The 14439-nt window shown below is 40.7% G+C and overlaps 1 protein-coding gene across 7 annotated transcripts in view; it reads right to left on the minus strand.

The window, feature by feature from the left end:
* SPSB4 (splA/ryanodine receptor domain and SOCS box containing 4) overlaps positions 1-14439 on the minus strand; it is a 191212-nt gene that overhangs the window by 39376 nt on the left and 137397 nt on the right. For 5 of the 7 annotated variants that reach the window (XM_087933194.1, XM_087933191.1, XM_026701122.2 and 2 more), the window contains one exon: positions 7945-8801. In XM_087933194.1, coding sequence (XP_087789320.1) covers positions 7945-8638 — 694 coding nt within the window. In that variant the 5' untranslated portion in view covers positions 8639-8801. Of the gene's footprint in view, positions 1-7944; positions 8802-12292; positions 12367-14439 lie in introns of all 7 variants that reach the window. The other 2 variants (XM_087933190.1, XM_087933193.1) reach the window with 1 other exon arrangement.

Raw genomic sequence — 14439 nt, forward strand, 5'->3', positions numbered from 1 at the left:
ATTATCAATGGAAATCAAATTTAGCAACCCATGGAGGTCTGGATTTGGAGTTACACTCAAAATTAAAGTGAAAAAAAAACACTACAGGCTGATCCAACTTTGATGTAATGCCCTTAAAACAAGTCAAAATGAGGCTCAGTAGTGTGTGTGGCCTGTATGACCTCCCTACAATGCCTGGGCATGCTCCTGATGAGGTGGCGGATGGTTTCCTGAGGGATCTCCTCCCACACCTGGACTAAAGCATCCCCCAACTCCTGGACAGTCGGTGGTGCAACGTGGCATTGGTGGATGGAGCGAGACATGATGTCCCAGATGTGCTCAATTGGATTCAGGTCTGGGGAATGGGCGGGCCAGTCCATAGCATCAATGCCTTTATCTTGCAGGAACTGCTGACACACTCCAGCCACATGAGGTCTAGCATTGTCATGCATTAGGAGGAACCCAGGGCCAACCGCACCAGCATATAGTCTCACAAGGGGTCTGAGGATCTCATCTCGGTACCTAATGGCAGTCAGGCTACCTCTGGCGAGCACATGGAGGGCTGTGTGGCCCCCTAAAGAAATGCCACCCCACACCATTACTGACCCACTGCCAAATCGGTCATGCTGGAGGATGTTGCAGACAGCAGAATGTTCTCTACGGCATCTCCAGACCCTGTCACGTCTGTCACATGTGCTCAGTGTGAACCTGCTTTCATCTGTGAAGAGCACAGGGTGCCAGTGGCAAATTTTCCAATCTTGGTGTTCTCTGGCAAATGCCAAACATCCTGCATGGTGTTGGGCTATAAGAACGACCCCACCTGTAGATGTTGGGCCCTCATACCACCCTCATGGAGTCTGTTTCTGACCATTTGAGCAGCCACATGCACATTTGTGGCCCGCTGGAGGTTATTTTGCAGGGCTCTGGCAGTGCTCCTCCTGTCCCTCCTTGCACAAAGGCAGAGGTAGCAGTCCTGATACCGGGTTGTTGTCCTCCTACCTCCATGTCTCCTGATGTACTGGCCTATCTCCTGGTAGTGCCTCCATGTTCTGGACACTACACTGACAGTCACAGCAAACCTTCTTGCCACAGCTCGCATTGATGTGTCATCCTGGATGAGCTGCATTACCTGAGCCACTTGTGTAGGTTGTAGACTCCGTCTCATGCTACCACTAGAGTGAAAGCACCACCAGCATTCAAAAGTGACCAAACCATCAGCCAGAAAGCATAGGAACTGCGAAGTGGTCTGTTGTCACCACCTGCAGAACCACTCCTTTATTGGGGATGTCTTGCTAACTGCCTATGCTTTCCACCTGTTGTCTATTCCATTTGCACAACAGCATGTGAAATTGATTGTCAATCAGTGTTGCTCCCTAAATGGACAGTTTGATTTCACAGAAGGGTGACTGACTTGGAGTTATATTGTATTGTTTAAGTGTTCCCTTTATGTTTTTGAGCAGTGTACTTCACGATAGCCACATTCTCAATATTCTAAATACAGGTAGTCTTTGACTACAACAGTTCATTTAGTGACTGTTCAAAGTTAAACTAGCACTGAACAAGTAACTTATAACCATTTTTCACAATTGCAACATTTGCAGTATCCCCATGATTATTTGATCAAAATTCAATGCTTGGCAACTGGTTCATACTTATGACCTTTGCTATGTCCCAGGGTCATGTCATCTCCTTTTGCAAGCAAAGTCAATCGGAAGCCAGATTCACTGAACAACTAGGCCATTAATTTATCAACTTAACAACTGTGGAAAGAAAGTTCGTAAAATGGGGAAAAACTCACTTAACAAGTGTCTCACTTAACCACAGAAATTTGGGGCTTTATTTGTGGTCTAAATCAAGGACTATTTGTAATCCACATACCCAACACATAACACGGACACTATCATCTCTAAAATGTATATGCAGTGTTTTATTTTTGAAGACAAAAAGATATTTAGGGGTATGCAAAATATCTCATACAGTTCCATCTGTAACTTGATAAAATAAATCATTCAAATGATATCATATAACTGCCCATTGCAGCTGGAAGCAAATCTAAAAAATAAATATTTATTTAAGAATTGCAGACAGATATTATGTGCCCCATACATTCCAAAGTAGATTTTTTTTATTTATAGTCCTCGGCTTATAACTACAATTAAGCCCAAGGAAGACTGAAATTTTAAAATGTAATTTTTTTTCTTGCTTTAAGGATTTCCTTTCCTAAATAAAGCAGAAAACACAAGACAAAGATCTGGCTGTTACATCACATACGAGTGAAAAGTTTTGCATGAATGAGCTGGGAACATGCTTTGCCTCTAAAACTAATTGTATTCTTTTATCACTGAATGCAACATTGCTTGCGGTCCCCTTTTTCAAGAGGCAACTTGACTTTCTTGTTTTTCTTTGAAGACATTTCTCTTCTCAGCTCTGAAGAAGCTTCTTGGATGGAAAACTAAACTTCTTCAAAGAAAAACGAAGTCCAGTTGCCTCTTGAAAAAGCACCTTTGAAACAACTATGACCTGGATAACAGACAATCTCCATAGACTGCTTGGAGTCATTTCCATTTTTATTCAGTCAACTTCTGTCAGTTCCCAGTGAAATGAGAACCATTTTTCAAGTCAAAACATTTACTTATTTGCAGCCCACCTTTATTATTTTTATAAATAACTTAAGGTAGCAAACACATTTAACACACTTTCCTCCTCCTATTTTCCCCACAACAACAATTCTGTGAAGTGAGTTGGACTGAGAGAGAGGCCTAAAGTTAGCTGGCTTTCATGGCTAAGGTCTTGAACTCAGAGCCTGGTTTCTATTCAGTTGCCTTAACCATAAGACGAAGACGGCTCTCAAACACATATTCTCCCATTTTACTTCAATTATCTACAATAACTTTTGCTCTTCCCTCTCTACAAATTACCATTTTTCATGTAAAAATACAATAATTGTGTACTGCCTAAAATTAAACTCCTGAAACTCCTAAAGATAAAAGATGGAAGTGCTAAAAATGTAAAGTTTTAGCTTTTTAACTTGTGAAAAAATCTTTTCATTTTATGATCTTAGATAACTTAATGACACTGCTGTTCCAGATTAAACCAACTGTGTATTTTAATTTTTAATGTCTGTACTATTGTAACTGCTCTTATTTTTCTATATTATGTTCACTTCCCAGTGTCATTTGGTGATATAAAACAAATAAATATATAAATAAATAAAGTTCAGGTTATTTACTAAACTAATTGCTTCAAGTTCTTCCAAAAAATCCATAAATAAAAATCAGTATATTTAAAATAAAAGAACAAAGCATATCCTGTAAAAAATTATGTCTTCCCTAGTTAAAATAAATGTTTCTTTATTAACAAATTAATATTCAAAATCTAGAAGATGAAAAGTAATCCTTAACTTACAACTATAACTGAACCTAGAATTATATTCATAAGTCATGCAGGTCATCAAGCAGGCTGTCATGTGACTCACCCAATTTTGCAATGGTCATTAAGAAACGTGTTTTTTTTTTAACTATGGTCACTTAGAAATGTGGCAGTTGTGAAGCATTGCTTGCAATGTCTATTTTTTCCCCAAAAACAGCAAGTACATGTCAGTTTCCAGCAAAAAAACCCATCATAAATCATAATCACATAACTGCATGGATGGTGCAAATGGCCATAAATGAGAGCTGGCTGCTGAGTGCCCAGAATGCAATCATCTGATTGGGCACGGAATTAACTATCAGAACTTTAATCTGGATTTGGGAGGGGATCTGTTCTAACTTTGAACTATTACTAAGTAATCAATAATAAGTCAACAACTTATTATTGTATATGTATACACAGAGAAGGCATGGCAGCAGTGACCAACCTATAAGTTTTATCCAGTGTTTCTCAACTTCAGCAACATTAAGATATCTGGACTTCAAATTCGAGAATTCCCCAGGCAACATGCATACTGTAGAAATTCTGAGAAACACTGATTTAATTACTTTGAAAACTTTCAGCATTTAAGCAAATAGCTGAATGGTGGTAAAAATGGATGGTAACTCTCAATCATACAAAGAAATTATGTAAAAAAATGTATGTTTGGCATTGGAAAACTTAATAGCTACAAAGGAACACATTGTATTTAGTTCCTACTTTATACAAATGGGGGGAAAACTTTCTCTAAAATCAAAACAAAGCATATTTTGTTACTAGAGTAGGTGCCAAAATGACAAATGAGACCTTGAATTGGGAGAGCATACTATTGTTGTCAATCTTCCAGGGCTTCTTCCCTCTTTCCCCACATATCTGTATTTGCTGATCCCTTTTTTCTTCCTTTTTTTCCTTCAGTTGCAACAGATTTGGCACTTGCCTGATTATACATGGCTTTTTCATGGCCAATGATCTGAACTAATGATGGGACCCTACTTATGTCAAATGGCTCATGCCAGTTTCTGTACAAATCTTTCACAATCAATGGCCTCCTACCGTGTTTCTCACAAAATAAGGCCGGGCCTTTTTTTTTCTTTGACCCCCGAAAAATGGCTAGGCCGTCTTTTCAGGGTTGACTTAATTCCCCCCCTTGCATCCTCGGGTGGTTGGGCAGCGACAGCTTGGATGTTGACCGCAGCGTTGGTGTGGCACTTCGTATCGGGAGACCTTCTGCCACCATTGCTTTCCCTTCTCCCTTGCTGCCGTGGAGTTTAAAGCAACGCCGTGGCGTTTGGCACAGCCACATGTGGCCAGCCAGGGCTCCTCCCTGCAACCGGCACCCGGTGGAGACACTTGGCTTCAGGCATTTCTGTCACTGCCTTCCCTTTACCCTCGAAGGTAAAGCCAATTCTTTTAAAAATGACACCCTACTGCAACAAAGACTCCCCTGCCTGAGAGGGCAGCCCAACTCCACGTGGGGAGGTGAATCTCCTGGGGCTGCAGGGCAGGATCGGCCCACCTCAGGAGAAGCAACCAGCCGCCATCCCTGCCTGGCACCGGGCAGAGCGTGAAGAGCTTCACCTGGGGCACCCAGCGCAGCTGACAGTGCTCCTTCCCGGCAGCAGAGCTCTCCCCAAGGCAGTGAGTGCCTCCCTGCTGGACCCTCTGCTCATCCCATCAGGGCCGCGCCAGAATCATGCAGGCTGGGCAGAGCCAGGAAAGTGAGCCACGGGGGTGCACCTGCTTGCCAAGCAAAGAGCTTGGCTGACCTGAGCTTGGCTTCTTTCCCAAGTCCCTCCAGCGTGGACCTGAAGGGGCCACCAGGAGAGGCTGCCCGAGGCAGTGATAGTGTCCACCCGTCCACGGAGAGGGAGGCGAGGTGATGGCAGCGCTACTTCCCTGGCCGGCAGAGAGAGCCCGAAGCCGCCCATCCTTTCCAGCCCTCACCCAGCCCATCCCCATCCCCATGCATCTCCAAATGTGCTGGCAGCTCTAAACGCTGCAGCAGAATGGGAGTCAGGCAGAGGTGCTGACTTGGCGGGGCTCAGCTCAGAGGAGGACGCAGCACAGGCCATTGCCTTGCCTCCCTGTCCACAAATGGGTGGGCGCTATCACTGCCTTGGGTGGCCTCTCCCGGTGGTCTCTTCAGGTTCGGGCTGGAGGGACTTGGGAAGGAAGCCAAGCTTCGGTTGGCCTGGCTCTTTCGCTTGGCAGGCAGGTGCACACCCGCAGCATGCTTTCCCGGCTCTGCCCAGCCCGCACGGCTCTGGTGCAGCCCTGATGGGATGAGCAGAGGGTCCAGCAGGGAGCACTCGCTGCCTTGGAGAGAGCTCCGCTGCTGGGGAGGAGGGCCCGCCTGTCAGCTGCGCTGCGAGTCCCAAGTGAAGCTCTTTGCACTCTGCCCAGTGCCAGGCAGGGATGGTGGTTGGTGCTTCTCCCGGGGTGGGCCAATCCTGCGCTGCGGCCCTGGGAGATTAGCCTCCCCACGTGGGGTTGGGCTGCCCTCTCGGGCAGGGGAGGCTTTGTTGTACCGGTAGTAGGGTGTCGTTTTTAAAAGAATTGGCTTTGCCTTTGAAGGCAAAGGGAAGGCGGCGACAGGAGTGCCTGAAGCCGAGTGTCTCCGCTGGGCTCCAGTTGCAGGGAAGAGCCCTGGCTGTCTGTGCATGGCTGCGCCAAATGCCGCGGCATTGCTCTAAATGCCGCGGCAGCAAGGAAGAAGGGAAAGCAACGGTGGAGGAAGGTCTCCTGACATGAAGTGCCCCACCAACACCAAAGTCAACGCAGGCAGCAACATATCCAGGTATGCAACAAAAGTACTTCCTAACCACAAGCCCCCCCCCAGCATTCCCCATTTCGCATGTTTAATATAGGTCTTAATTTGGGGGGAGGGGCTTAATTTGATTTTATGCCGATAAAACATGCTGCTCCTTCCTATAGGTGGAGGCTGTATTGTTGGAGAAACACAGTAGTCATACTGGCGAATACTCATACTGCTCATAGGCCACTCACAATGACTGCATCATATTTGTGTAAAACCTTTTTCTTCAAGGGTTTTTTAAAAAGAGCACTACTAATCACTATATTGCTGCAAACCTTGATGGTTATGTGGGTTCTGGGTTTTGTATGGACCTTTAATGGTTCAGCAGACTGCTAATACTTTACTTTGCTGTGAGTGATTAAAAAGAAACACTAACATGCAATGATACAACTGAGAGGCTCCTAATTAAGATTACGAAAGAACTGTGCCTAATGGAGAAAATAGCATGAGTCACATCATGTAAATGGAAAAACTCTGCTTTTTCAGCTCAACAAGCAGTTCTGAAGTCCAGCTGCTATGAGGAAGCCTCATAGAGCCTCCCAATTGAGCTGACCCAATGAGATCCAGTACAAGCATGCAAGGAGAATGTTGGGTATATGGATACACCAACTAGGTTTGGGTGAATAAATATATAAACCTAGGTTTAAGTGTTTGTAGCTTTAAGCACAAAACTGCAATGTTTTACTGAAGGCAGTAAAAATATATTTCAGACACTTAGCTTTTACAAAGCCCACCCCCACAAAAGCCCATCTACCATTTTTGTGGCTGTAAAGAAAAAAAGATGGTAAGGAAAAACCACAGCTGGAAGACAATCTCTATGCATATATTTAGAAGTGCTTCTCGAAAGCTTCCTCTATTACTCAATCTAGTTATTAAGTTTGGATCCCAAAGACAGGTGTATTTATGCAAAGCCATATACTCTGGAATACCAATGGAATTTGTATTAGTTTTTCACAATCAACATTTAATACTGCAGAATTCTTTAAAGAAACATTTTTTAAAAACTGCCTTCATTCTATTTGGGGTCCTCAGATCACCCACATACACAAAATAAAGAGAAAAAAGCATTCCTTTTAAAACTAATTTATATTTTCCTGCCACTCAAAGCTGCAGCTATCAACACAATGATGAGCCCTAGAGATACTTTGACAGATGGATATTGAACAGCAGGTGTACTTTTGCGTTGTCAGTCCATTTAACATGGAGACAATGTCAGCTTGGCAATGTAACAAGTATTGTTCTGTATTCTGCACAGTAGTGGATTTGTAAGCTGTGCAGATGCAGATAGATAAACTCAACAAAACATCCATAACAAAGTACTTTTATTGGTTCATCAGGTATCCTCATGACTCACATTTGTGATGAAGTTCTTCTTTAATGACCAATCCTTTGCATACCTGTCTTGTAGATAAAAAGATTATTTATCTTCTATCCTTTTTCCCTCATCTTGTAGCGATAAAAGTAGAAGAGTTACCCTGAGTCCATGAGTTCAGCCAAGAGTGAGGAAAACCTCCCCCAATCCCTCGAGGGTCAATTTAGTGACCAATCAGGATTACAGATGTGGTCACGTGATATGGACTTCATTTCCCAGGATACTTTAACTACATTTACCATGATGCATTCCCTTAAGAGGACAGCTCACAAGTGCTACCTAACTATCCAATTCCCATACACTGGCTGGACAGCACAAGTATCTTTACATATTCGGAAAAGAAGAATAAAAATGTTAATGAAACACTTACGATCAAGCCCGTTGACATATCTCATTGTAATTTCACAGTGCCCCCACACCGCACTGACTATAGGATACAGTTTTTTCCCTTTTAAGCCCCTGAAGGCCACTCCAAGATACTGTCCATCCACGATGAAGCTAAGGGTTCCTTCATCCATATCCAAAACCACCAATAAGGAGTCTGGAAGTACAAAAGACTCATCTGGTTCCAAAAATACAGGATAGGTCACTCCAGGCTGGTTTTTGCAGTTGTGGTAAAGTTTGTTCCGTCCAAGGTCCCAGCCCCATGATTCATTATTGCTACCAACCAATGATGTATATCCTACAGAATGCAAAGGGGCTTCTGCTGTTGAAACCCCAACTACTGCATGTGTTCCTCGTTGCCTAGTGGGCCAGTGAATTTGCCAGACATGGAGTCCCCTTGTATAGCCAATTTTTCCCCTGATGCAATCTGTGCTTTGAGCAACCGGGTGTCTATGAAAGGTTAGTCTGTCATCTTCCTTCACAAATATATTTAAGGATCGATCTTCGTTGTTCCAAGCATGTTTGAATTGGACCTCCAAGTGGGCTGGGGGCATATCCAGTAACATATCCAATCGTGCAGGCTTGCAGAAATCTGGCCCCCTCAATTCTCGTTTAACTGGTCTATATGGGGGATCCCGAACATCCACAGACTTTATACTCCCTGAGATTTTTTGGCCCATCGCTCAGCTGCAGATTGCTTGGTTGCAGGGAGTGAAGGGTAAATGTGGGCCCAGTGTCAAGTCATGAAAGCACTTTCAAGCTGAGCCAATGACTCACTATGCAGCAACTTGATTTACTTCTTTCTGGACTCGTTCAGAGCCAATGTTTTCTGAAAACACACTTCTGAAATAAAGCAGAAAGTTACCGGTTAAAAAGTAGCCAAATTATAAACCACATAATTATTCTTTCAAAAGAAAAACAGAGAGGAAAAAAGGAGAAGGGGGATTTGTGCCAAGTTGCTTTAAAATTAAGACCTAACTATTCTCAGCTTCGTGGCCTTTGTACTTCAGTGCTTGTTAACCAGACTGTCAGCTGGATATATTGAGTCTACAGTTTAAGAGAACAGACAGTCATTTCCTTTTTTCCACAACAGACAGAGACATTCCACACCTTTTGCCCTTCCACCCAAAGTCTAGTCAAGAGGGATGTGACACTGTACAAACAGCTTGCCCTTATTATCAAGTATGTATGAGACTGTGGCCATTTTCATTTCTAATTATTTATTTTACCTTAAAGACATTCTTCATGCAAACTTATTTTTACCTCTTTCTCTTGTTAAATCTACCTTTTGTTCCAAGAAGATGCAGACATATCTTAGCAAAAAAAGAGAGATGAAACCACTGTGCCTCCTTATAAAAACATGTAGGTTTAACATCTTAACAATTAATATAGTTTTTGAAAGAGAGGTGGTGGTGGTGGAAAAGAAGTTTATGTAGGTGTTTTTTTATTACCAACTCCTATGAATAGTTTGGTTTTAAAATTCGAAGCAAAGCTACTAAGAAGAAAAGGGAAAAGGGAAGAGGGAGGGAGGGAGGGAGGGAGGGAAGAAGGAAGGAAGGGAGGAAGGAAGGAAGGAAGGAAGGAAGGAAGGAAGGAAGGAAGGAAGGAAGGAAGGAAGGAAGGAAGGAAGGAAAGCCCCATGCAGTTTAAAACCATTTCCGTATAGTTGCAAGAAAACATATAATGATCAGTAGCTGAAATCAGCTCAAGGGAGTCTTTATCTGGAAGATTACAAAATGGAATAAATAGTTTATTCCATAAAAGAAGATGGATTTTATTCCATAGAAGATTGTACAGTACATTGTAGGAAATACCATCTGGCTAAGAACCTTTGAACAATATTATGGAACCCATATGTTTAAAATTGTCATAGTGTGTTAGGCTAATCTCAAATGAAGCATGGTATCTTACAATCAGTATCTTAAGATAATTTGACTTGCTAAAAAAATGGCAAATGAGAGATAATTGTTAATTATCCTGTCTTTAGTCATCACTGATGGCTCAAATTGTATAGCTTAGATAGACTATTTTCAAAACTTATTCCAAAGACTAACTGCCATAGCATTTGTGGCTATTTTTTTTTATTATGTTGAAGTCCAAATCTTTGTATTCTCAGCCAACTTATTAGGTTGTTATAGTCAAGGGTGATAGTATTTGGGACTCAAGATATCTAGATAATGTTATATAAAATGAGGTATTTAGGATTATTTTCCAAATACCTGAGAAAATGCGATCAGTGATTGTGAGGTGAGCAGCATCTATTATATTCCTTCTCCCTTCCACTCAATTCTCAGAGATTGCCTGGACAAGTTCCTGCAGTTTTCTTGGCAAAGTTTTTTTCAAAGTGGTTTGCCACTGCCTCCTTCCTAGACCTATCTGCAATGTCTACAGCTGAGATCATGAAGAATTCCCCTACATTACATGACAAACTGCTATTTTTAAGATTTCACATCTGTCTTATGGAAAAGGTCACTTGTAATTAAGTCATGTTATATCTGAAGGCCTATATCTCTGCTAAAATGTTCTCTAATATTTTTTGCTTAGCTTTCATCAAATTGCTGGAAGAAAAAATAAGTTGTTTAAAATATTATAGGGACAAAAATATTTTTGTGGTTTCACATGTATGTATACCCTACATAATGGAAAAAATGTTCAGGATAAAAGCTCAGTTTGCACATAGCAGAGAGTAATCCAAATTGAAGCAGGAAAAAGAGTGTTAGTTTCATTTTCCAGTGTTTTTCATGGAACTGCCAAGATATTAAATAGACCATTGTCAGTACCAATAATTTTGCAAAAATTAAGTTGTGCAGATAGTATTCCACTATAGAAAATGCATGCTATATCACAAGAACATCAGTCAGAATATATTGAAAGCAAGTGAGATTATCAATTTAGTTGTGAAGAAAGATCTGACAATGAAAATAGTGACAAAAACTAAAGAGCATCATGATGAATCCATATTAAACAAAGTCAATAATATAATTTTGTGCTCATCCGCATAGTTGCCCAGGCAGTTTCTGAGAACTGGACAGGAATAAATGGAAGAAAAAAAAATAAAAAAACAGATTTAATTTTTGAAAGAGGCTTTTTAAATTTGAAATTTCCTTCCATTAATAACTGCAGCACATTTCTTTTACATTCAAAAGTACTGCTATACAAACTTTGTTCCCTATGAATTTTACTCTGCTAGTCATAGCTGACTTTAGCGGGAGGTGTTTATCTCTATTTCTTTAAGCTATTGAGCTAGCACCTTCCAAAGATGTTTCCGCAGAGCAAATGGAGAAACATGGAATGCTGTCACCTTCCCACTAAAGTGGTACCTGTTTATCTACTTGCAATTACATGCTTTTGAACTACTAGGTTGGCATGAGCTGAGGCAAGTGATGGAAGCTGTCACACGATGGTAAGGCTCGAGCATAGACTTCTCTAGCATCATTTAAGCCACTGAAGCACTATGCTTCTACTTCTCTACTAGAGTTCTATATAATTATTTTAAAGCAAATTAGTAATTATTGAAAAAATATTTCCATATGTATAATCATCCAATAAATATATTACATTTATCAACATGAATACTTATTAAAGTTTTACTGCCTATAAGCTTACTTTACATCAATCATCACTTTTTGCTTATCCTGGCTTTAATATTAAAGTATAATGGCAATATTCTCCTGTCACAAGAATTGAATTTATACGTACCTTACCAGTCCTACAATGCAAACAACCCTAAAAGATTATCGTAGGACACCTCATAAAGACCAGTTGCACACCTACCAGATGTAGCAAATCTGGACACTGTGCCAGTAAACATGACTATTTTTATGCTTTCCACTTGCCAATTTTCTGCTCTACCCAATTCTTCAAAATCTAGACATAAATGAACCTACATACTTGTTCTGATCCACACCCTTTTCCTACAAATCAAACACAATCCAAAGGGAACAGAAACCTTGTAATGCTTCTGCAAAATAATTAGCTGTGATAAGCACAAGTCTTGCCAAACTGTGCGAGACTTGTCAAAAGATAACAGACAAGAAATAATTTGCAATACAAGAATCTTCAAATACAAACTCAGGATACTCAGGAATGTCCACAAGGCTGGAGTTTCAAAATGTTTTTACCTTCTGCAAAGAACTTTCATTTCAAAGCTGGCTTTTATCTTCTTGAAGGAGGGGCCATTACCTTGCAGCCTTACTCCCGAGTCGCCTGTGCTGTTGTAGCTGCTCTTTCCTACGAGTAATCCTGTGTGCATGCGCACATGGCACAGGCTCCTTGGGAACCTCCTCATCACTGCTGCCAGCCCCCACAATCTCTGAAGGCAGCAGTCCACCTACCTAATGGTCCTGGACGCTCATCTGAGTCCTCGCTCTCAGTCATCCACACCTGCTGCCGGCTAACCACAACAATACTAAAAAAATTAAAACCACACATGCTATTAGTGTAATATTTTATTTACAAGAATTATTTGAGTCCTGTATAGGTTACAGAGACAATTGTAGCAAACAAACAAACACATGTATTTTCATAGGCCAGTGGCTTTTTTGCTGGTGGACCTATTTTTTCCAGTAAAAAAATAGAACTTTCCCCAAAAAGGTTGCTGAAAGAGTTTCCTGCAAAGGCAAAAAACATTGCAATATGCCATGTGACACCATCGACTTTGACACCTGTGCTTTAGCTAGTACAATTTCTGAAGGAATAGATTTGTAATGGAATACTCTGGCCTGAGTTTGGCATGCACATTTTTATTTATTCAGCAAATAAAAGTGATTCTGGACAACTTAAATTTCTAAAAATTAAAGAAAATATACAGAGCAATATTTATCTAATAGATGCTAAGTGGGTAGGAAACTTTCCTTGAGTCAATACAAAGAAATAGGACCAAAGCTTTCAAGGAAGCTCTGGCTTAATGTACTTGTAGACCTTGACCTTCAAATAATTGTTTAATGGTCACTCAGTTAAGACAGACTTTTAAAAAGCTACTTCTGACTGTCCTCATATAACTGTTTCCCCTCCTCTCAAGTCATGTGATGACATTTTGAGCATTTGACAACCTGTGCACATTTACACAGGTGATATGTTGCCAATTTGCAATTTTTTGTCAGTTTCTGGTGTTTTTGCCGTGTCTCTGATTTGCCTAATGACCATGTGATTTGCTTTGCAACTTGGGTGATCTGTTTTAGAGCACTGTAAAAATGGTTGTAAAATTACATCATGTCACCTAGTGCCTTAAATTACAACAATGACTTACAAATAAAATTTCAAGCTCCATTTGCCTGTAAATCTAGGATTATAGCACTGTACACAGTATTCCCAATATTCTGTAATCTAACTTCCTTTTCTTTCAGAAAAGAGAAGACTTCTGGAAATTAAGAACTTAGCTTTGACTGTGCTGTTGAAAGGATCTGGACAAAGTAAACTATTTAACTAGAACCTGCAATAGTTTAATTGGGGGGGGTAGTAATTTGCTGAACTGTGCTTAAGTCAAGTTTTGTTGTCCCATGTTCTTTCTCTAATCAGTCAAATGACCTCTTTCTTTGTGAATATGGATATGAAGGTATTTGATATGTAATCTTGTTGATTTATTGTCATTTTCAATTTGTTTCAATCTTTTTTTATATAAACATTTTTCTTAAAAATAAATCTAATAAACAGTTGTCATCTTGTGATCTGCTCACAGCACTGCATTTCCATTCACAAATTTATCAACTGTTTTCCCAGGACCTAAACAACTTTTGCAGTTTATTTCTTTTACCAGGAATGATTTCATTTTAAAATTTAAAGCTTGGGGGATGCAGTGGCAAAATGGTAGCAGTAGAAATTACCATGCTGCTACCCCCAAAGCAGGAAGCATTGCCTGAACTCAGGAAAGTCAGGAATAGCAGGTTTAAGGCTTCCTTTTTTCACTCCACCAGATTTAGACATTTGTTATAACACAGCTTTGCTCTAGCACACAAACTGATTATTGTTTTAGGCTCACAAGCATCTAAGACAATTGATTTCAGAATATATGAATACATGGATCATGCAGTCAGTTATGGTATGATATCAGATCGAAGAGAAAAGAGAAGAAATATGTGTAGACAGGATTGACTTAACTATAATGGATAGGCCTATTTTATTTTATCATACTTATTTTGAAAATAAACATACTTTCATCCAGCAGAACATCTATGATAAAGGTAAAAGAGGTAAAATACCTGGTGTAAATTTTTTACAAGCTCATTTTTAAAAAATATGGAGAAGCAAGATTAATCCATATAGGAGAAGAACAAAAGCATCTACCAAAAGCTGAGTAGAAAACAATATTGCTAGAGCAGGGGTATCAAACTCAAGGCCCAGGGCCCGAATCCAGCCCATGAGATGTTTAGATCTGGCCCACAGGGCTTCCCTGGAAACAGCAAAGAGAGAAAAACAGCAAAAACAGAGCTCAGAAGGGCAACCTGTGGCCCTCCCAAGTTCCGTTTTCACTAGCAAGAAGCCA

The sequence above is a fragment of the Pseudonaja textilis genome, chromosome 4 (assembly GCF_049901715.1).
Source record: "Pseudonaja textilis isolate UNSWEBS1 chromosome 4, rPseTex1.2, whole genome shotgun sequence".
Lineage (NCBI taxonomy): Eukaryota > Metazoa > Chordata > Lepidosauria > Squamata > Elapidae > Pseudonaja > Pseudonaja textilis.